This window comes from Schistocerca serialis, unplaced genomic scaffold (assembly GCF_023864345.2).
Source record: "Schistocerca serialis cubense isolate TAMUIC-IGC-003099 unplaced genomic scaffold, iqSchSeri2.2 HiC_scaffold_1393, whole genome shotgun sequence".
Lineage (NCBI taxonomy): Eukaryota > Metazoa > Arthropoda > Insecta > Orthoptera > Acrididae > Schistocerca > Schistocerca serialis.
In genome coordinates, this window is record NW_026047617.1 from 15,925,984 (window position 1) to 15,947,587 (window position 21,604).

Sequence of the window (21,604 nt, forward strand, 5' to 3'; positions counted from 1 at the left end):
AGCTGGATTTTAAATGGAATTTAAGCAAAAACTTCCATTTGTAGAGACGTCACCATTTAGTATTTGCTATTGATAACTTTTGACATCTATCATCACAGTGTTTGTCTGAATGTGACCTGCATATTGAGGTTTTAAACTTCCTCACACAATGCTGCCCTATTGCATTTGTGCTGCGAAAATGAAGGGCTGTTCACCTGGCTACGTGTCATTGGTTGCCTAAAACATCTCCTGACTGTGCTCCCTCAAGTTGTTTGAATATCTTATACATCAGCAGAAATTCAAGTTTCAAAGATTGGCTTTGATACGACCTAAGTGAACATTTGCGTGTGCCAGCAGAGAGTGCCATTCTAAGTGCACCGTACACAAAGTTACTCACCCCATAAAGACATCACATTAACACCTTCACAGTGGCTGAGAGTCCAGACGCTGTTTCAGGTATGCCAAACCCAGCCGGAGCCACTCGTCAATGCTCAGATCATCTAGAGCTACGCCGGCACGGTAGCTCAGCGTGTTCGGCCAGAGGGTTAGCTGCCCTCTGTAATAAAAAACTGAGTTAATCGATCAACAACGAACTTCAATGGACGTCTTACGACGTCCGCCCCGAGTTCTTAAATATTCCTTAAACTTCATGGTGGGTCACGGACCGTATCGAGAAAGTTCTGGCCAAGTATGGGTTCGAAACAATCTTCAGACCCACCAAGAAGATTAAGGAATATTTAAGAACTGCAAAAGACGCCCGACATCCCCTATCAACACCTGGGGTATACAAAATTCCATGCAGTTGTGGACAAGTATATATTGGAACAACGAAAAGAAGTGTAAACAACCGCTTAGCCGAACATAGAAGTAACTGTCGCTTAGGACACATCGAAAAATCGGCCGTAGCTGAGCATGTTTTTCGAGATGGGAATCACGAAATTAAATTTAATGAGACAAGCGTTCTAGCACGAACATCCCATTATCATGCTCGCATGTGTAGAGAAGCAATAGAAATTCACAAACACCATAACAACTTTAATAGAAAAGAGGAAGTTTTAAAGTTGGACAAAATATGGATGTCGACGTTGCGCCAGCAGAATGACAATCAATTACTCTTAATCGAGAATGATGACGCCTCCCAAAGATAGGCATACCGTCGGCATCACGTGACGAATGGTGGTGCCCTCTATGCGCTCTATAAATGCGAGAGTACATGGTGCATCAGTGGCAGTAGCCGGTCGACCTCAGAAGATGTCTCCCGCAGATGGAGACGAAACGTCAGGTGGAAATTTTATACATCGACCACGGCCTCTCAGCCAGGAAGTTTCAACTGAAGACAACACCGGCTGTGAAAGCCTACATTGTATGAGTCCCACATATTCTCCAATGGGATTTATACTGGCTGATATAGAGGAGAAGTCAAGGTGTGGCAGGGCTATTGAATGTTCATGAAACTGGGTATGTATGCTTACAGCCCTGTGAACATGGCTGTTGTCATCTCAAATGACAGGAGTGTCCACAGCATACTGATCAGGAACATACACAGAAGGAAAACGTTTGGTTACTGAGAATGTGGAAATAAACACTGTTAATGTTCACAGTAACCTCAACAAAAGTGCTCAAGTCACGGTACATACTGCAGATTAAACACCTCATTGGGTCACCAGTACACTCGATACCTAGTGTCGTACAAAAATGAGCAGTATCACGACCCACTGGACCAAACCGTACAACTCCAACTGGGTACTGTCCAGTCCGTGTCATTTGGCTCGTCGAATGTGTGCAGCTCGTGGTTGCTCCACCTCTTCCTCACGGTCAGATGGAAGGTGTCAGTGTAAAACTATTGCTTAGGTGGTTGGGCTGCAGAGAATTTTCCACTGTGTTCGTGCCGGTTTCACGAGTGTGCAGAGTCGGAGCGAGCCAAGCTAGCACAGAATGTCACCAGGGTGCGATAGCGGTCAGGTGTCGCCACCTGTAGTGTAGGCGTCACTCGTGCTTTGCGTCGTGGCTCGGCTGTGTCTCAGAAGGCAGAGACTGAGGCGAGCCGTCCAGAATGACGACGTCCAGACGGACGGTTGAAAGGAGCTGAAGAAAGGTGTCATTCTCTTCTGATCTGTTCTGAGATTCCTTTTGGATATGTTTTTCTGATTAACAAGAGGTGCAATTATAAGCTCCCGTCTCCTTGGAGATTATATGGCTTAACTAATGATTATTATGTTACATTCCTCTTGTTTTAGTTGACCGTGTATATCGAGATTTCGTTCATTGTTACATGCAGTGGTGTGGTACTAACTGATGGAGACGCATTAAGAACTGGTAAAATTTAATTTTTTTCCCTTATCACACTGCACAAACATAAACACACTATTAATCAAACTGTGCCACTACTATTAAACACAGAGATAAATCCTTCGCTACGCAACCGCCTTCGGCTCACGCAGCCTACACCGTCCACAGCCTCTCAACAACTGCCTCTACTTAGCGACTCTCTGCGCCACTGGGCATTGTCGCCCACCAAAGAACAACCACTTACAGATACTACACACCACTACCCTCACACTGTGTTGTAATTGTTAGAAAGAACAACCGAAAACATAATGGTTCTTCAAAGAGTTGTTACATCATTTAGTAGTGTAAATACTACAAAGCTCTCTTCCCGCCCTCGGTATTTTGTAGACGGAGAAGAAGTCAGACTGCAATATTTGGCATTGTGTAGCAGGTCCTGTGCACCGAGAAAATTTGAGAAAGGCAACTGTGTGAGAAGACAATCGAGGTAAAAGTCATCGAGAATAATACTCGGATGCAGACCGCTCGTGAAGTTGTCGACTCAATTACAGTGCGTAACTCGAGCTGCAACTTTGAGCTTTACGTGCAGCTCTGAATGACAGCCTTCTGTGAGGCACCAAACACCGTACGTTCGTTACGTGCAGTTCTCTTTACAATGTTCATCTCGAAAATGCAGCAGTTCTTGTCAGGTACGGAATTATCGTCGAAAAGGCGCGACACTCGTCTCCCTGTCCGTTAGAATCTCGTTAGGACCTCTGTTCTATAATGCTGTGAGTTGTGCAGTAGCCTCTGTAGGCACAGCAGACGCTCTGTGTCGATACCCCAATAAATGCGGCAACTTCACTGACGGTGTGGTCACGTCACCTGCAGACGAGACACCTCCTCTGCGCCACTCTGCCACGTCTCCTGCTCAGCACGCCTTACTGCACCGCCTCGTGACCGCTCACTACCACTTCCACACGTGTGCAGCGCTCCAGAGCGATCTGTGTACCGTTGATGTTGTTGTTCTTGTTGTGGTCTTCAGTCCTGAGACTGGTTTGATGCAGCTCTCCATGCTACTCTATCCCGTACAAGCTGCTCCATCTCCCAGTAACTACTGCAACCTACATCCTTCTGAATCTGCTTAGTGTATTCTTCTCTTGGTCTCCCTCTACGATTTTTACCCTCCACGCTGCCCTCCAATACTAAATTGGTGATCCCTTGATGCCTCAGAACATGTCCTACCAACCGATCCCTTCTTCTAGTCGAGTTGTGGCACAAATTTCTCTTCTCCCCAATCCTATTCAATACCTCCTCATTAGTTATGTGATCTACCTACCTAATCTTCACCATTCATCTGTAGCACCACATTTCGAAAGCTTCTATTCTCTTCTTGGCCAAACTATTTATCGTCCATGTTTCACTTCCATACATGGCTACACTCCATACAAATACTTTCAGAAACGAATTCCTGACACTCAAATCTATACTCGATGTTAACAAATTTCTCTGCTTCAGACACGCTTTCCTTGCCATTGCCAGTTTACATTTTATATCTTCTCTACTGCGACCATCATCAGTTATTTTGCTTCCCAAATAGCAAAACTGCTTTACTACTTTAAGTGTCTCATTTCCTAATCTAAGTCCCTCAGCATCACCCGACTTAATTCGACTACATTCCACTATCCTCGTTTTACTTTTGTTGATGTTCATCTTATATCCTCCTTTCAAGACACTATCCATTCCGTTCAACTGCTCTTCCAAGTCCTTTGCTGTCTCTGACAGAATTACAGTGTCATCGGCGAACCTCAAAGTTTTTATTTCTTCTCCATGGATTGTAATACCTACTCCGAATTTTTCTTTTGTTTCCTTCACTGTTTGCTCAATATACAGATTGAATAACATTGGGGAGAGGCTACAATCCTGTCTCACTCCCTTCCCAACCACTGCTTCCCTTTCGTTTCCCTCAGCTCCTATAACTGCCATCTGGTTTCTGTACAAATTGTAAATAGCCATTCGCTCCCTGTATTTTACCCCTGCCACCTTCAGAATTTGAAAGAGAGTATTCCAGTCAACATTGTCCAAAGCTTTCTCTAAGTCTACAAATGCTAGAAACGTAGGTTTGACGTTCCTTAATCTAGCTTCTAAGATAAGTCGTAGGGTCAGTATTGCCTCACGTGTTCCAATATTTTTACGGAATCCAAACTGATCCTCCCCGAGGTCGGCTTCTACTAATTTTTCCATTCGTCTGTAAAGAATTCGCGTTAATATTTTGCAGCCGTGACTTATTAAACTGATTGTTCGGTAATTTTCACATATGTCAACACCTGCCTTCTTTGGGATTGGAATTATTATATTCTTCTTGAAGTCTGAGGGTATTTCGCCTGTCTCATATATCTTGCTCACCAGATGGTAGAGTTTTGTCAGGACTGGCTCTCCCAAGGCTGTCAGTAATTTTAATGGAATGTTGTCCACTCCCGGGGCCTTGTTTCGACACAGGTCTTTCAGTGCTCTGTCAAACTCTTCACGCAGTATCATATCTCCTATTTCATCTTCATCTACATCCTCTTCCATTTCTATAATATTGTCCTCAAGAACATCGCCCTTGTATAGACCCTCTATATACTCCTTCCACCTTTCTGCTTTCCCTTCTTTGCTTAGAACTGGGTTTCCATCTGAGCTCTTGATATTCATACAAGTGGTTCTCTTTTCTCCAAAGGTCTCTTTAATTTTCCTGTAGGCAGTATCTATCTTACCCCTGGTGAGATAAGCCTCTACCTCCTTACATTTGTCCTCTAGCCATCCCTGTGTACCGTGTTTACTCGAATCTAAGCCACACTTTTTTTCCGGTTTTTGTAATCCAAAAATCCGCCTGCGGCTTAGAATCGAGTGCAAAGTAAGCGGAAGTTCTGAAAAATGTTCATAGGTGCCGCCACAACTAACTTCTGCCGTCGAATATATGTAGTGCTACACAGGCTTGCTTTGCAGGCACAAAGATAAATACTGGTGCCAAAACCTCTGCGTCAATAAATAAATTTAAAAAAAATGGAAGATGAGCTTATTCCTCCGCCCCGAGTTTCGACCACTGCATTTTCATACATTATCCAACGAAGTAAATACAAATACCGTATTGTTCATCTTCGAATGTAGCAGCATTTCAATGTACTATGAAAATCCGACTGGCAAGACTGTTTGGGGTTTTTGTCAATATGGCCAACTCTACATTCTGAATTTTTACCTACCTGTGAGAAGAGATGGTTGCTAATAGGAAATTTTATGAATTGTGAATCACATGCGGTATTCTCTTCACCACAATATAATAATACGAATACAAACATTTTGCCATGTATTCTTTCGTGTTTGCTGCTATCTCATTTAAATCCTGTCTGCGTAATAAACTACGAAACTAGAGTGAGACAACAGCAAACGCGGAAGAATGTACATATCATGTCATGTTTATATTCGTATTAAATGGTTCAAATGGCTGTGAGCACTATGGGACTTAACATCTGTGGTCATCAGTCCCCTAGAACTTAGAACTACTTAAACCTAACTAACCTAAGGACATCACACACATCCATGCCCGAGGCATGGCGACTGTAGCAGTTGCGCGGTTCCGGACTGAGCGCCTAGAACCGCTAGACCTATTCGTATTATTCTTATGCCTATTAGTGATACAGTCAGAAATGAAGCACGGCAATTGACTAGATTTTTAAATCTAAGATGACTCTAATTTCTGTGCAGAATGTAATGTACTAAAGAGGTGTCTGCAAAGATTTTCAAACGGAGAAAAATTTTCGCTAAACTCTCGTTCAGAACATCTTCCCCCGCCCCCCACCCCCCGCTGCCATTGTAAGCGGCGGTAGCGCGCACATAAGCAAGCCATGCCGCGAGCGGCGACAGGCCGTAAACACTCACTATCATAATGCTACAAACAATGCGTGACACAGTACAGTAATGCATTTTCCGCTCAGAGTGACGTAAACACCTATAACAAAGAGAACGGCACTTACGAGATCAAAGAAATATAAGCAATCAATTCAAACCAGACGAAGCACGTGAAAAAGGAAGGGTACCCGTATAAATACCGACGGAGCGCCTGACGCATAGCAATGGCTACCTGGTAAAGCTTAATTGCTAAGCTTACGACTCGAACCAAACTACTGTAGCTGTATCGTCATTCATTCGACCTAAATTGTGTCTCGTATTAAAATGAACCAACTTTGTTTCGATTTGGAGGTGCGGCCTAAAACTTTTCTCTCCCCTTGAATTTCGAGTCTCAAATTTCAGGTGCGGCTTAGATTCGGGAAAATTTTTTTTTCTTGCTTTCGAGTCTCATTTTTCAGGTGCGGCTTCGATTCAAGTGCGGCTTACAAGGGGAAGGCCTCAGACACGGCCAACCGATTCGGCTCAAATTTGGCAGGTCGCTTGTGTACAACCTAAAACGAAGGAATCGAAGTTATTTTGGGTCAACACCCCCGCGTGTTTGAGAAAATCGCCCCTAAAAGTTGTGAAGAGCAATCGACTCGAAATTGGAGGGATCGATAGATAATTGTAAATAGAACATTTTTCATCATCGGGTATGGGGTCCGTAAACGCAAACTTTTCCAGAAATCGAGGAAAGAAACTTTTATAACTGCCGCTTCTGTGCCCACGTGGTAAACGCTATTCGGCGACAGCGCTGATAGCGCACCGGCCAAGGTAACTGGCTGGGTCTCGAAGAACCCGGGTTCGAATCTCGAAAAAATATGACACAACAAACAATAACTAGTTACTACAGCATAAACAGACGAGCTAATTACCACAAACTACAGACAATACTCGTCATATGTTACTTACGGAAGGACTGTATTCATTCACAAATCGTATTTCATTCGGCGCATTAACGATGGAAAAATCACTACATGTATCGGCGAGGTTCGCGGCAGCCTATGACGGAAAACAACTCTTTCCGATTGACTTCTATAAGGCTCGTGCTGCACACCTTCACTCTTCCAGGTTCTCAACTATGATATGACGAAGAGGCAACCGGGACAACAAAACTCTCCGCGCGTACATTCTGTCCCGTGCCTCGCTGTAAACAAGCGTCGCACGGTTGGCTGTCTGTGATCCCTCGTGAGGAATTCGCAGCACTCTTGCTCGGAGTTGTTTTCATGTGACGAGGCTTAAAAGTTTAATACTTTACTAACTCACGGCGTTTGGGAAATTAGTTTGCTTACCTTATTATTATCATTCGTTATTGATTTACTTACCTTATTAACCGTCCTATCCTTATCAATTGAGATATGGAAAAATACAAATGAAAATAATAACATCCGCTAGGTTTCTTCGAGATTCGAACCCGGGTTCTCCCATTCCGAGCCAGTTACCTTTGTGCTATCGGCGCTGCCGGCGGAAAGCGTTTTGCATGTCGGTACAGAAGCGGCAGTTGTAAAAGTTTCTTACCCCCATTTCTGGAAAAGTATGCGTTTTCGGACCTCATACCTGATGATGAAAAATGTAATTACAATTATCTATCGATCCCGCCAATTTTGAGTTGATTGCTCGCCATAACCTTTAGGGGTGATTTTCTCAAAAACGAGGGGGTGTTGACCCAAAATATCGTAGATTCCTTCGTTTTGGGTTGTACACAAGCGACCTGCCAAATTTGAGCCGAATCGTTTGGCCGTGTCTGAGGCCTTCCCCTTGTTAGATTCGAGTAAATACGGTACTCTTTTGAGGGTCTGACTAATATTTCACCTGTGCGGCTTAGATTTACATTCACAACAGGTGTTGTTTTGAACAACTGCAGGCCCGGCTGCCTACCACTGCTGCAGAAGTTGGACCTGCCGCACGCCACCGACCTCCCGGATGACGCGGTGGTCACCATTTCTCGGGGGTGCCCGTCACTGCGCCACCTGAGCCTGACTTTTGCGACGAGTCTCACAGACGGAGCACTTGCCGAGATCCACCGTCTTAAACACTTACAGATGTAAGTACCTGACGTCGCTGTTGCGCAGTTTTTGAACATGTTTTATGCTCACGTACAAAGGAAATTCAAATATTAATTTGAATTTTTTGTTTATAAGTTCACTTCAGAAAAGTTCACTTCAGAAAAACTCATACACACAAGTTATTTAATCTGTGTATAGTCTTCTGAATGGGAAATACATTTTTCCCAGGGGATAGGTAGTTTTCTCAACCCCGTTTTCACAAAATGAATGTGGCTGTAACAGCAGGGTTCACACAAACACTTTGATAGTGCAATTGTTGTTAGATCTGTGTCGTCCGACTGCTTCTTTTAGTGGTCCAAACAAATGAAAATGACAGGACAATAAGTGCGGAGTGTAGGGAGGATGTCCTAGTGTGGCACACGACAGCTCCCGAACTTTTTGTCGAGTCCGGGCTGCCGTGTGGGGCCGAGCACTGTCACGCGGCCTAGTCACGCCCCAGATTTGGTATTTTCTGACGATATTCGCTTTCCGATCTATACAAAAAATGGCAGTAGTATACGGCGCTCACAGTACAGCATTCTTGGACAAAACTGATGAGAACTTCCTTAATATAAAAAAAGACTGTCGCAATAACCTTCCCCACACAGAGACAATTTTAGGCACTCCGTGGGTGTAGAGTCGTCAGTGGGTGTAGATTGGTCTTTTTTGTGCCATTTTGGGCTGCTTTTTTCGATTCCCGTGCGTAACAGTGTACCCACGTTTCATCACAGATCAAAATCCGGTGCACAAAATGTTCCCCTTCAATTTGGTAGCGTACCAGTAGCTGTTTGTACGCCTCAAGATGATGAAATTTGTCGTCTGTGGTGAGAAGATGGGGTACCCACTTTGTGGACTCTGTTTGAAATCCGACGTTGTCACTAATGATCACCTGAGCACTACCGTATGTAATGTCTCTTGCGGCGGTCTCTACCCGATATTTTCAGAAATATTATAAAAATATATAACTCAGTACATATCTCGAAATATCTCTTCTTATCTTTTATCAATGCAAAGTAGTTTCAAGCCCTATTATTCCTTGGAGCGTGCATTTACTCCATGGAATACCTTCTCTGCTATCTATGTTTTCTCTTATGAAAAGAATATTATATATTATAAAAATATATAACTCAGTACATATCTCGAAATATCTCTTCTTATCTTTTATCAATGCAAAGTAGTTTCAAGCCCAATTATTGCTTGGAGCGTGCATTTACTCCATGGAATACCTTCTCTGCTATCTATGTTTTCTCTTATGAAAAGAATGAAGGAGATCTTGCCGATTAGCCGTGAAAGAACGAAGATGTATATGTATGTATTGTTGAGCTAGTCGCCATCTTGATGAGATTCTGTATGAGAAGGAATTTAATACATGAACTAAACTAAAGTAAGTGTGTTCGCGTATTATTTAACTGATTATTATTGACAGTGTCTGCTTACTATGCTGTGTTGCACGGGATCAGTGGGGAACGTCTGATTTACACTGGACGAACCTGCCGTTTTGTACGCTCGAGATATCCTGTTTATTACTTCCAATAAATGGGCTAACACGGTCTTACCAGCACATCTCCGGTCTTCCCCGTGTGGTCACCGAAAGTTAATAATTATTACAAATGTTTTCAGAAGATCGACTGACAATTTTCGTCGCACCGAGACTTCGAAATTGCTTCACTGCCTTATGGAATTTAAGTTAAGCTCAATTTAATCAGGATAGGACAGCATTGAACTGTGTGAATGTGATAAGCCTGCTTTGTGAATGAAAATTCCCTAAATATTCGCGTGTTTTTTACTATCCTGATCTGTGAAGCTCAATCGGGCCGGTGTGAGAGAGGTTTTTAAATTTCAGATCCCACAAAAAATATTAAACGTAGCTTATGCCAAACTTGTGGCAGGCATCCCACAGAATCACGTGGGTAGCAGCACGTCAGTGTTTACCTGTGGGAGGAGATTTAATGGCCGGGCCAACCTGTGACGACGGTGGAGCACCCAGCGAAGCAAAAGCCAGTGTGAGCTAGATCTCCACGCCTCGTGGACAGTTACGCCTATTTCCGATTCTGTCAGCCGCGGACCACGCGGATCGAGTACAATGCGTGGCGCCCCACTGACACCTTGACGGATTTGAACGAGTGCCGACTGTTTGCTTCGTCCTGTCGTGTCCACGAATCAAACGGTGCCAGTGAGATGAGCCGGCCGCGGTGGTCTAGCGGTTCTAGGCGCGCAGTCCGGAACCGCGGGACTGCTACGGTCGCAGGTTCGAATCCTGCCTCGGGCATGGATGTGTGTGGTGTCCTTAGGTTAGTTAGGTTTAAGTAGTTCTAAGTTCTAGGGGACTGATGACCACAGTAGTTAAGTCCCATAGTGCTCAGAGTCATTTGAGCCAGTGAGATGAGACGTAGTTTGCACATTCGGCGGCACGCGACGGCAGTCCGACACAGTTCCGGACTCGTCGTCGTGCACTTGACGTCTGCGTAGCCACCCGGAACGGCTCCACTGTATACCGGAAGCATCCCTGACGTGTCACGGCATCACCCGGACGGACGCACTTCGGCTCGTACTTCTCGGCCTGCGAATAATCCCAAGGACGACATCGGTATTCCACCTGTACACCTCGCCTGTGCTCACTCGCTCGCCATTCCCGGTGAATTAGTGGAGGAGGTACTACCGTCACACGCTGCCCGACACCGGCAGAACATCTGCGCAGTCGTACAGCCGACCTCCGACTGCACGCGCCGACACGGCACAGTACCGGTGGGTATTTGCTCGAGCCGATTTACACTGTTCCACATTATACAGAGTGAAAAGTATTTATACCGACAAACTCTGGGAGGTTGTAGGGGACATCAAAACAAATATTTTTCCCTAATGTCATTTTTCCTATGAGGAGTATTTAAACCGGTAGAGGAAGATTTCTCTGGCGGCAAATTAATTAAACCAAGAAACACTTTTCCATTTTTTTATGACCAAGAGACAACACATTAACACAACCCAATTTCAATTGCAGTAGATTTTCAGAAATGCCTCCATTGACACACGTAAACAAAGGTTACACCGTCGGATCATGTTATGTCTGACACGGGCAAAACCCCAGCAGTATCCTGAATTGTTCTTGCTCCTGCTGCTACTATCCGGGCAACCAGACCCTCTTCTGATGCAACAGGAGGTGCGTAAACAAGGTTGCGCATCTCTCCCCACACAAAAAGTCCAGAGGGGACATATCTGGGGATCGAGCAGGCCACGGTACAGGACCACCTCTGCCAATCCACGTTTCTGGGAACCGTCGGTCCAGGAATAGACGCACACGACGACTGAAATGTGCCGGCGGCCCGTCATGTTGGCGCCACGTGCGTTGTCTTGTAGGGAGCGGGACGTCTTCCAGCAATTCTGGCAATGCTCTGGCGAGAAAACTGTAATAGTGCCTGCCATTTAATGGCCTAGGTAGCAGACACGGCCCAGTTAAACAGTCCCCAACAACACCGACCCACACATTAACGAAGAACCGCACTTGATGAGCGCTAGTAACTGTGGCATGTAGGTTATCCTCACTCCAAACATGCGAATTGTGCATGTTGAAGACTCCATCGCGCCCGAACGTTGCTTCATCGCTAAACAACACAGAGGATGGAAATGTAGGATGCATTTCACACTGTTCCAGGTACCACTGCGAAAACTGTGCTCTGGGTGGATAATCAACTGGTTCCAGGTTGTGGACACGCTGTAAGTGAAATGGACGTAACAACTGCTCTCGAAGGACTGTTCTTACATTCGTGTGATTAGTCCCCATGTTATGTGCAGTTGCACGAGTGCTGATTGAAGGATCCCTCTCCACCTGCTGCAAGACAGCTTCCTCAAATTGCAGCGTTCTTACCGTGCGACGGCGTCCCTGTCCAGGTAATCTGCTAAATGACCCGGTCTCACGCAGACGTTGGTACACAGCAGCAAAGGTCGTATGATGCGGGATACGGCGATTAGGATATTGTTGTTGATAAACCCGCTGTGCAGCTCGTCCGTTGTGGTGCGCTACGTAGTACGCACCAACCATATCAGTGTACTCACTCCAGGTGTATCGCTGCATTACTAAACAGAGACAATGCACTACTACACTGGTGGACAGCAGTTGCCCACAACTGAAGAGCGTAATAAACCCTCTAACATCTCAAGATCGCAATACGGCGTCTAACAACTGACGAGCATAACACAGCCTCCACCAGTTTAAATAATCCTCATAGGTAAAAATGACATTAGGGAAAATATTTGTTTTGACGTCCCCTACAACCTCCCAGAGTTTGTCGCATTAAATACTTTTGACCCGGTATTGTGCGTAGACGTGGCACGGCCACCACTTACGCTGCCATAGAGTGCACCGCACGATCACCGTGACGAGAACATTTTACAGATCAAATGTAATGGCGAGCCGACTAAAGTCTCCGTGGACAGAATTGAGACAGCTTTCACCTCAACTACTCCGATTCTCGTTGAGTTCTTCAAACCAGTGGAGGACTTGAATGCGATTTTCACTCTGCAGCGGAGTGTGCGCTGATATGAAACTTCCTAGCAGATTAAAACTGTGTGCCGCACCGAGATTCGAACTCGGGACCTTTGCCTTTCGTGGGCAAGTGCTCTACCCCTGAGCTACCCAAGCACAACTCACGCCCCGTCCTCACAGCTTTACTTCTGCCAGTATCTCGTCTCCTACCTTCCAAACTTTACAGAAGCTCTCCTGCGAAACTTGCAGAACTAGCACTCCTGAAAGAAAGGATATTGCGGAGACATGGCTCAGCCACAGCCTGGAGGATGTTCCCAGAATGAGATTTTCACTCTGCAGCGGAGTGTGCGCTCATATGAAACTTCCTAGCACTTCGAGTCTCGGTCCGGCACACAGTTTTAATCTGCTAGGAAGTTTCAGTGGAGGACTTGTCCACGGACGACACTCCCCGTGCGACCTGTTAGGCAGAGCCCACTCCCCTAGCCGTCAGCGGTGCACGGGTACCGCCAGCTGCCAGTGCGCAGCCACACCCACCTCGTCCCGTCCCCGACCTGGCCGGGCAGCCCCCGAGACCGTGCTCCAAACGGGCACTCCGGCAGCCGGCAGACTGCGTCACGCGAGCTGGCCGCCGCGTCCATTTCGAATGCCCGTGCCGCACCGTAATGACGTCACACCACACGACACGGCCAGCTTGCACCCCGCCTGCCATCTGCTATTAACACACTGTCCCCGGGAGGCCACTTCACTGGCTGTGATCTCGTCTTCAGTTCTCCAGACGTCTCCTCCCGTCTCGTCGGCCGACTGCCCGTCACAGCTCCCGGGCCCACTGTCGGTGTGCGTGTCACGTTCCCGCTGAGCTCCAGATACTACCCCGACCCCGACCGCGTCCGGGCTCGTCCGTCGCAGTTCCCGGACCCGTGTTCCGGCCCCGACGACACAGCGAGCCTGTGCTCTCCGTAGTCATGTAGTGATGTAAATGTGCCCATATAAATCAATAAATATATGAAAATGCACCACTCATTAATGAAGACCCTGTACTTTTTCCCCTTAGCTGCAAAGGCCCAGAAGATTGTGCCACGGGACAGAGCTGAGTGAAAGTCTGTTCCTGTGCATGTATTTGCAACAGCTGCTGCACTTAGTGTGCACAGGAAATTACTCACGTGTAAATGCCGCTCTAAGTCAAGAAAACGTCACACCACGAAGGAATTGTCCAGAGGGATGGAAACTGGCAGATGTGATGTACGTGCACAGACAAACAAATCATTAAAATTTCAGAAAAGTTGGATGATTTATTCGAGAGAAAGAGCTTCAGAAATTGAGCAATTCGACTACGCGTCGGTCTACCTCTGGCCTGTACGCAAGCAGTTATTCGGCTCGGCTTCGATCGACAGAGTTGTCGGATGTCGTCCTGACGGATATTGGGTGCCCAATTCTGTCATCGAAATCCTGACATCATTAAAGCCCTGCCTGTAATGCTCCAAATGCTCTCAGTTGGGGAGAGATCCGGCAACCTCGCTGGCCGAGGTAGAGTTTGGCGAGCGTGAAGACGAGCAATAGCAACTCTCGCAGTGTGCGGGCGGGCATTATCTTGCTGAAATGTAAGAGCAGGAAGGGCAATCAAAAGGGGCGTAGAATATCGTTGACGTATCACTGTGCTGTAAGGGTGCTGTGGATGGCAACCAAATAGTGTCGACTTACTGCTATGCCACAAGTTTTCCGAGGATAACAACCGACAGTGACCTGCTACGAAAACAAGTGGCACTCCAGACTATCAGTTCCGGTTGTTTTGCTGTCGGTTGGTATCCCACTACACTCCGGGGTGTCCCCAGGCAGGTCTTTGCTGGTCACTGTGGCTCAATTTCAAGCAGAGCTCATCACTGAAGACAATTTTATTCCAGACTGAAGACGCGTCTGGAGGTACCCTGGATAGCAGAGGGATATCAACGTGTCTGTCACCCGCCATACGGTGCGACAACCGGAAGTGACGGTTTGAGGTGCCATTTGTTTTCAGCACTCCTTCGGTTGCCATCCTCGGAACACTTGCGGCACGACAGTAAGTCGATGCTACTCTACGCCCCGTTTTGTCGCCGTTCGTGGCGAGCTGTCCTTGGCTTACGTTTCGGCAAGATAATGCCTGCCTCCACAGGGCGAGAGTTTCTACTGCTTTTCTTGGTGCTTCGCAAACCCTACCTCGGTCAACAAGTTTGCCGGATGTCTTCCCAATTGAGAGCATTTGGAGCGTTATGGGTAGGGTCCTCCAACAGTCTCAGAATTATGACGATCTGATGGATCAATAGGACAGAATTTGGCCCGATATTCCTCAGGAGGACACTCGACAACTCTGTCATCAGTGCCAAGCTTGCACAGGTGCCAGAGATGGACCAATGCGCTATTGATTTGCTCAATTTGTGGAGCTCTCTCTCCTGAATGAATCATCCAATTTTTTCTGAAATTGTAATGTGGTGTGCGTACTGTAAGACATTCGGTACACACACCATCAGATTATTTGACTTGTCGATCTAACGAAGTAGGCGAGTGTCAGCAATATGTCTCGTGGTCTTATTATGGCGTGTTTATCTTCTGCCGTTAGGTCGGACGGTACATATGCCACTTGCACGCTTAGAGTAGCAGGTTGACGGTGACCGACTTCAAACAGAACTTGATTAATTTTCGCACACATTTATTAAAATGATAAAAGCATAAACATTACGTAACTTGATTCTGGATGCTATTTACAATTGACAATCTGAAGTTCCTTTGGTCTTGGTACGTTAATCTTATTCTCACATATCTCTGATACTTGACAAAGTGTCTATACATTTATCTTCGTGGCTATGTACAGGAATATGATAATCTTATTAGGCGCACACTGAAACTTGACTATAGACTGGTACAGACTAATGCAGACTGACTAATTGGAGGTCTGTACACTCGTTATAATACCTCGCGCGTTCAGGTATCACTGCGCAAGTGTGATCCGCGAGGAGAAAAGGTTCTACGTTAGCAGCAATCTCAATGGCTGCGTTACATATTAATACGCAGATCGGCGGAAGCAGAATTTGGTCCGTCTCTAAGGCAGCGCCATCTCGTAGTGCGGAGACGGACGAGCGCTGCGCCTGCACTGTTGTGTTTAGCGGGGCGCGCTCTAGTGGGAAAGTTGTGTACACGCTGACTACACGGAACTATGTATACAACATGTAACCATTTGTTTGTCTGTACATGTACTGATTTCTGTCCCATTTGGATAATTCATTGCCTTTCTTTTTTGTCGTACTGTGTATTACACAGCAAATTTCATGTTGTCACCAACATCTTAAAGTGTTACATTATTTTTCTGTTTGTTCTTCTAGACTGGATCTTTCCGGATGCAGTGGGCTGGGCGGATCTGCCGTGGCGCACGTGGCGCAGCTGCCGGCCCTCCGCACGCTGCTCCTCCAGTACATTGACGACCTGACAGATCTGCAGCCGAGCCTACGGCACGTCCTGGACTTGAAGCAACTGCGCTGCCTCGATATCCTGTACAGCGGCCACATCAGAGCTGTGCCATTTGAAGAATTTTCTGTCAGGCTCGTGAACCTCAGGTAGGTTGCTCCTGCTGCCTCTGTTCACCGTCCGAGCCCGGTTCTGATGACTTTGCGTTTCTACCGTATGACCTCGATGACTTCCACGAGACTGGGAACGGAGTGCTAGTATTAGAGAGAGTGTAAGGCAGGGATATAAACTTTCAATCCCAACTTTCCAGTTTATATATCAAAGAAGCAGTGAAAGAAATAAAAGAAAGATGGAAGAGTGGATTAAAATTCAGGGAGAATGGATATTAATAATATCATTCACTGATGATATTCCTATTGGCTTATGAAAGGGAGGAAGAATTTCAGAACCTGTTGAATGGAAAGAACAGTCTAATGAGAACACACTACAGATTGAGAAAGAAACCAGGAAAGATGAAATTAATGAGCATTAGCTACATCAGATTAGTTATGGATTTAACATCAAAACTGGTGTCCATGAAGAAGTGATGCAGTTCTGATATATTGGAAATAAAGTAACACACGATGCATGAAGCAATGATGACATACCAAATGGCTGTAATTAAAGTGCAGATACTCGCAGAGGTCCAGTGTGGGCTGTAATTATCATATGGAAGCGAAACTCGATTTGTATTCTAATGCGTTAACACAGAACAGTTTTACGCTGGAGAAAAATTAGTTTCAATTTTGGTGACCAGGTGCGAATCTGGTGCTGCGAATGCAAATAGTTCCCACTTATTTGTTTTCTCTGTAAGTTCAGTGGTAATCCGTGTTCCCACTTCTAACTTATGCTACCATCTCTGTTAGAGTGTGCTAACTATGTATAGATTGTCAACAGTTAGGCTAAAGCTGTTGTTTTTCTACCTTGTGAGTCAATCATTGCAGAAGCGCAGTTCCCGCGTGAAAACGAGCCACTGTTTCGACCGCTACAGCGTTTTTTGGATAGTGTGCTTTCCTTTTGCGTGTGAAGTGACTTGTGTTGTATTTATCTATTTTTGTATTTATGAGGGAGATAGTATTCGTGGATATTTGCTGCATTTGACTGAAAATTACATAAATATTACAAGGTAAGTTAGTGGAAGCAGAACTGAAGTATTCTGCCCATTAGCTGTGGCAGAGTATAATAAAATAATGGGAGGAGTCGATAGATTTGATCAGCTGCGTCAACGGTATGCTGTAGGCCGTCGTTCGTGGAAGTGGTGGCACAAACTGTTTTCCTTTCTTGTGCATTTGGCAGTTGTCAGTTCCTACGTTATGTGGAAGCTACAGAAGACAAAAGCAGAGCAGCTAACATTTAGATTGCACTTGGCAAGGCAGCTTATCTCTGGCTTCTCAAGTCGTAAGAGAAGAGGAAGGTCAAACACCAATAAGAGGTGTGTCTGGAGTACCAGATGAAGTTCGTCTGGAGAAAGTTGGAACTCATTTCCCTACAGAAGGTACAACAAACAGAAGATGCCGCCAATGTAGCACCAAGAACAAAGAAAAGCGAACAAAAGTAATGAGTAGCAACTGTCGTGTACCTTTGTATGTAGCACCATGCTTCTCTAAGTTCCATAGTACATCACCTTAGTGAACTCAAAGGACAGTATGAACTAATACAAATATAAATGTAATGTTTAACATGTTTTTGTACAAAAAAATAAAGGAAATACATTTGTTTTAAATTAGCAAGTGAAGTTACTCCACAGTTCCAATAGTTCCCACTAATTTTTTTACACTCATAGACTAAACTCTCATTTCAAGATTTAAACTATGATTTTATGAACGGTTTCTTAGCCCAATAAAGTGTTCATAAAAAATCTACAACTTCCGGAAATAATTTGGTCACTAAAGGGTTAATTCATTCTGTACGAGCACTGGAGATGTCGAATGAGATGCTACTTCTGTAAAACGATGTGATCAACACTTGCTCACAGTAGTTCCGGTGGAATGTAAGCGATGTGTTCCTGCGTACTGGCCTTCAGATCAGGTAGAGACCTAATGTGCCTCTGGTAAAGGTATTCTTTTAGGTATTCCCAGAGTCGAGAGTCATATGGATTCAGATCAGGTCATCTTGCAGGCAATGCATCTGAAAACCTCTCGATATAATATGTTTTAAGGAAGGTTGCACTAAGCAGATCTTTCACTGGGTGAGTGACATGCAATGTTGGCCCATCTTACATGAAAAGAATGGTTTCCACACAGTTGTGCTCTTCCAAAGCAGGAATCACGTGCTGTACAAGGAGGTCTCCATAACGTAAAGGCATCACAGAGGGCCCCCCCCCCCCCGCCACCCCCGACAGGCTCTACGGATGTATCCTCTTCAGAGAACGGACCAAGAATAAAGATGCTTGTGACTCCACACCAAGCAGTCATATACAGCAACTGCAGTGGTTCTTGGTGCAGAACATGCAGTTTAACAGTACCCTTAAATTTGGCAGTTCTGTGTATTTACTGTACCCTGTAGTGTAGAATGTGCCTCTTCACTCCATAGAAAATTGCCTGGTCGCATGTCATCGACTTCTATCTGTCCGAAAACTGAAGAGCTAATTCAGTACGTTGCTGCAGATATGATGATTTGGTTGCTGCACCGTCCGGATCTTGTAGGGGCACCAGTCTAAATGCACGCGTTTTAGCTCACGCAGGCTGGCGTGAGGAGGGAAGGACTATGCTGACGTGAGGTCTGGAACATGACAGGGAATGAGAATTCAGAAAGCGGACGTAATTACTTTCATACTTCACTTTAATCCATTGATGATGAACGTCGCTCTTGACGGTACATGATTCACAATATTATTTGTTCAGAATACAGTCTTGAAGTAATTAGTTACAGTAACTGAATATGGCGCCTTGCTAGGTCGTAGCAAATGACGTAGCTGAAGGCTATGCTAAACTGTTGTCTCTGCAGATGAGAGTGTCTGTAGTAAGTGAACCATCGCTAGCAGAGTCGGCTGTACAACTGCGGCGAGTGCTAGGGAGTCTCTCTAGACTAGACCTGCCGTGTGGCGGCGCTCGGTCTGCAATCACTGACAGTGGCGACACGCGGGTCCGACGTATACTAACGGACCGTGGCCGATCTAAAGGCTACCACCTAGCAAGTGTGGTGTCTGGCGGTAACACCACACAAAAACTGTCCACACCATTGACCACAGGATGGACAATTCTCGTGGAAGGGCACAAACACTAGCATTAGCCGGGACACGTGCTGCATACTGAGTTGCAGCAATAATAACTGTGTCAATAACTTCCACTGCGGTAGGATGCATTCCTCTTCCAGGTGCCACACCAAGCCCACCCACGTTTTTGAATTTCATCGTCATTTTCTTTGAAGCATTTAATGACATCTGGCCCCTCTGTCAGTGCAGCACTGGAATTACTGCCGTTCACATGAAACTGTTTCACTAACAGCACACAGTCTTTCTCCTCAATTATCACTACTGTTCACTCACGTTACAGCTTGTCGAACGATAGTGTGGATGTCGTACAAACGGTGTACTGTGCCAGATTTGCTCGTAGTGGCCGTAGTTGGAAGTAATTGTTTTTCCAGCATAAATTGGTCCTGCATTAACACATTAGCATACCTACCAAGATTCACTGCCATATGATAATTCAGCCCACACTGGACCTGTGTAAGTGGCTGAACTTTAATTATAACCAAACAATACGTATAAAGCAAATTAGCACAGGCATAGAGGGCATTTCTGGCCAGGAGAAGTCTGCTGGTATCAAACATCAACCTTAATTAGAAGAAGAAATTTCTGAGAATGTACGTTTGGAGTACAGCATTGTATGAAAGCGAGGCACAGACTATGAGAAAACTGGAAGAGAAGAGAAGAAAATTGATAGAAGAGTGTTGAAAGTTAGGTGGCCTGTTATAAGAAATGAGAGATGGGTTATGTGCAGAATCAGTGTGGAGAACACTGACAAGAAGAGGGATAGGATGATAGGAGAGAAACAGGATGATAGGATATGTGTTAGGACATTGAGCAATGACTTCCGTGGTACTAGGAGGAGTTGTGAGGAGTAAAAAGTGTAGAAGGAGAGTGTAATACATCCGACAAATAATTGAGGACACAAGATGCAACTGAAATCAAGAGATTGGCTCACGGGAGGACTTTGTGGTGGGTTGTATTGAACCAGTCAGAAGACTGACTGGAAAAAAGGAAAAATTTTGAAAATATCTTGTAGGATGGTCCTCAGGTATTTAAGGCACAGAGGAAAAAAACACTTTCTTTAAAATCATCAGTCGCAAAATAGTGCATTATTCCAAATTTCATTGGATTTGATGTATTCGAGAAATAATTAGAATGAAAAACACAATAGAAATCATTTAGTACTTACCTCAGCTGCATGTTGAGACCAGTTTTCACTGTTTTTGTAGGTTCTTCATTTCTCCAAGTCCTTTATTGAGATATCAGTCAAAACACCATATGCTACCCACATATTTCCACAGTTAAAACCTGTTTAATATGAAGATAGGTATTAACTAGAATTTGTATCTCCTAAGTTTAAAAATTCTGATAAATTTCCTTTGCACTTCATTTATGACACAGTTCATCAATGTTTATGGTTTGTAGTATTACAAGAAATAGGGTGTAATAAAATACAGAAATACAAATGTTGCAGTTACTTTTTCTCTTTCTTCTTCCAGAGAACTACATGTGACATATGAGGAAGAGGATGAGGTTTTCTACAAAAATGTTTTTGCTGAGATGCAGAGTCAAATGCCTCGGCTCAGGATAATTAATACTTTCCGATGGACAGAGAATGACTTCCTAACAGATTACGAAACGGATGATGATGATGACACCGACATAGGGTACTGAGAAATAATTTTGGTTTTCAGACTGCAGAATGTAACATTGGAGCCCCTGGATGAGTGAACTGTTTGAAAAGCAAGTAAAAGACAAAATATGGATTTATGAAATTATTGTATAAGAGCCAAGAAAGTGTTGGCCGAAATAAAAATGCAATTTTTCGTGTTTAAAAAAATTTTATTTCACAAAAGAATTCATTATGTCAGCCACTGAAACTGATTTTATTTCCCTCCATATTGAAGCTCATTGTCACAATTATCACTACACAAATGGGAATTTTTGGCACCATAGTGAATGTCATATTCATACCTTTTATTGCCATATCCTTGTGTTGATGAAATTGTCCTTTAAATCTGAATGGGCAGGCAATCCTACCTCCATGTGTCCTGAATGTCTTTCAGATGCCTGTTTCACACTTTTCAGTTATTTCATATGTGCACTATTTTGATGTCACCTGCAGATAGTAATACACTAACGAAAGGACACAACGATTTTTATTTGGGACGAAATGGAAATAAATTAATAAAGTGTCAAACAATGGAAAATCCAGGACGGACTCGGCATTTCCGCTATATGTTGAGT

General features: G+C 44.8%; 1 protein-coding gene across 3 annotated transcripts in view; it reads left to right on the forward strand.

The window, feature by feature from the left end:
* LOC126442621 (F-box/LRR-repeat protein fbxl-1-like) overlaps window positions 1-21,179 on the forward strand; it is a 136,628-nt gene extending 115,449 nt beyond the window's left edge. For all 3 annotated transcript variants that reach the window (XM_050090709.1, XM_050090708.1, XM_050090707.1), the window contains exons 4-6: window positions 8,036-8,215; window positions 16,047-16,277; window positions 20,857-21,179. In XM_050090709.1, coding sequence (XP_049946666.1) covers window positions 8,036-8,215; window positions 16,047-16,277; window positions 20,857-21,031 — 586 coding nt within the window. In that variant the 3' untranslated portion in view covers window positions 21,032-21,179. The remainder of the gene's footprint in view (window positions 1-8,035; window positions 8,216-16,046; window positions 16,278-20,856) is intronic.
* Window positions 21,180-21,604: the final 425 nt, after the last annotated feature.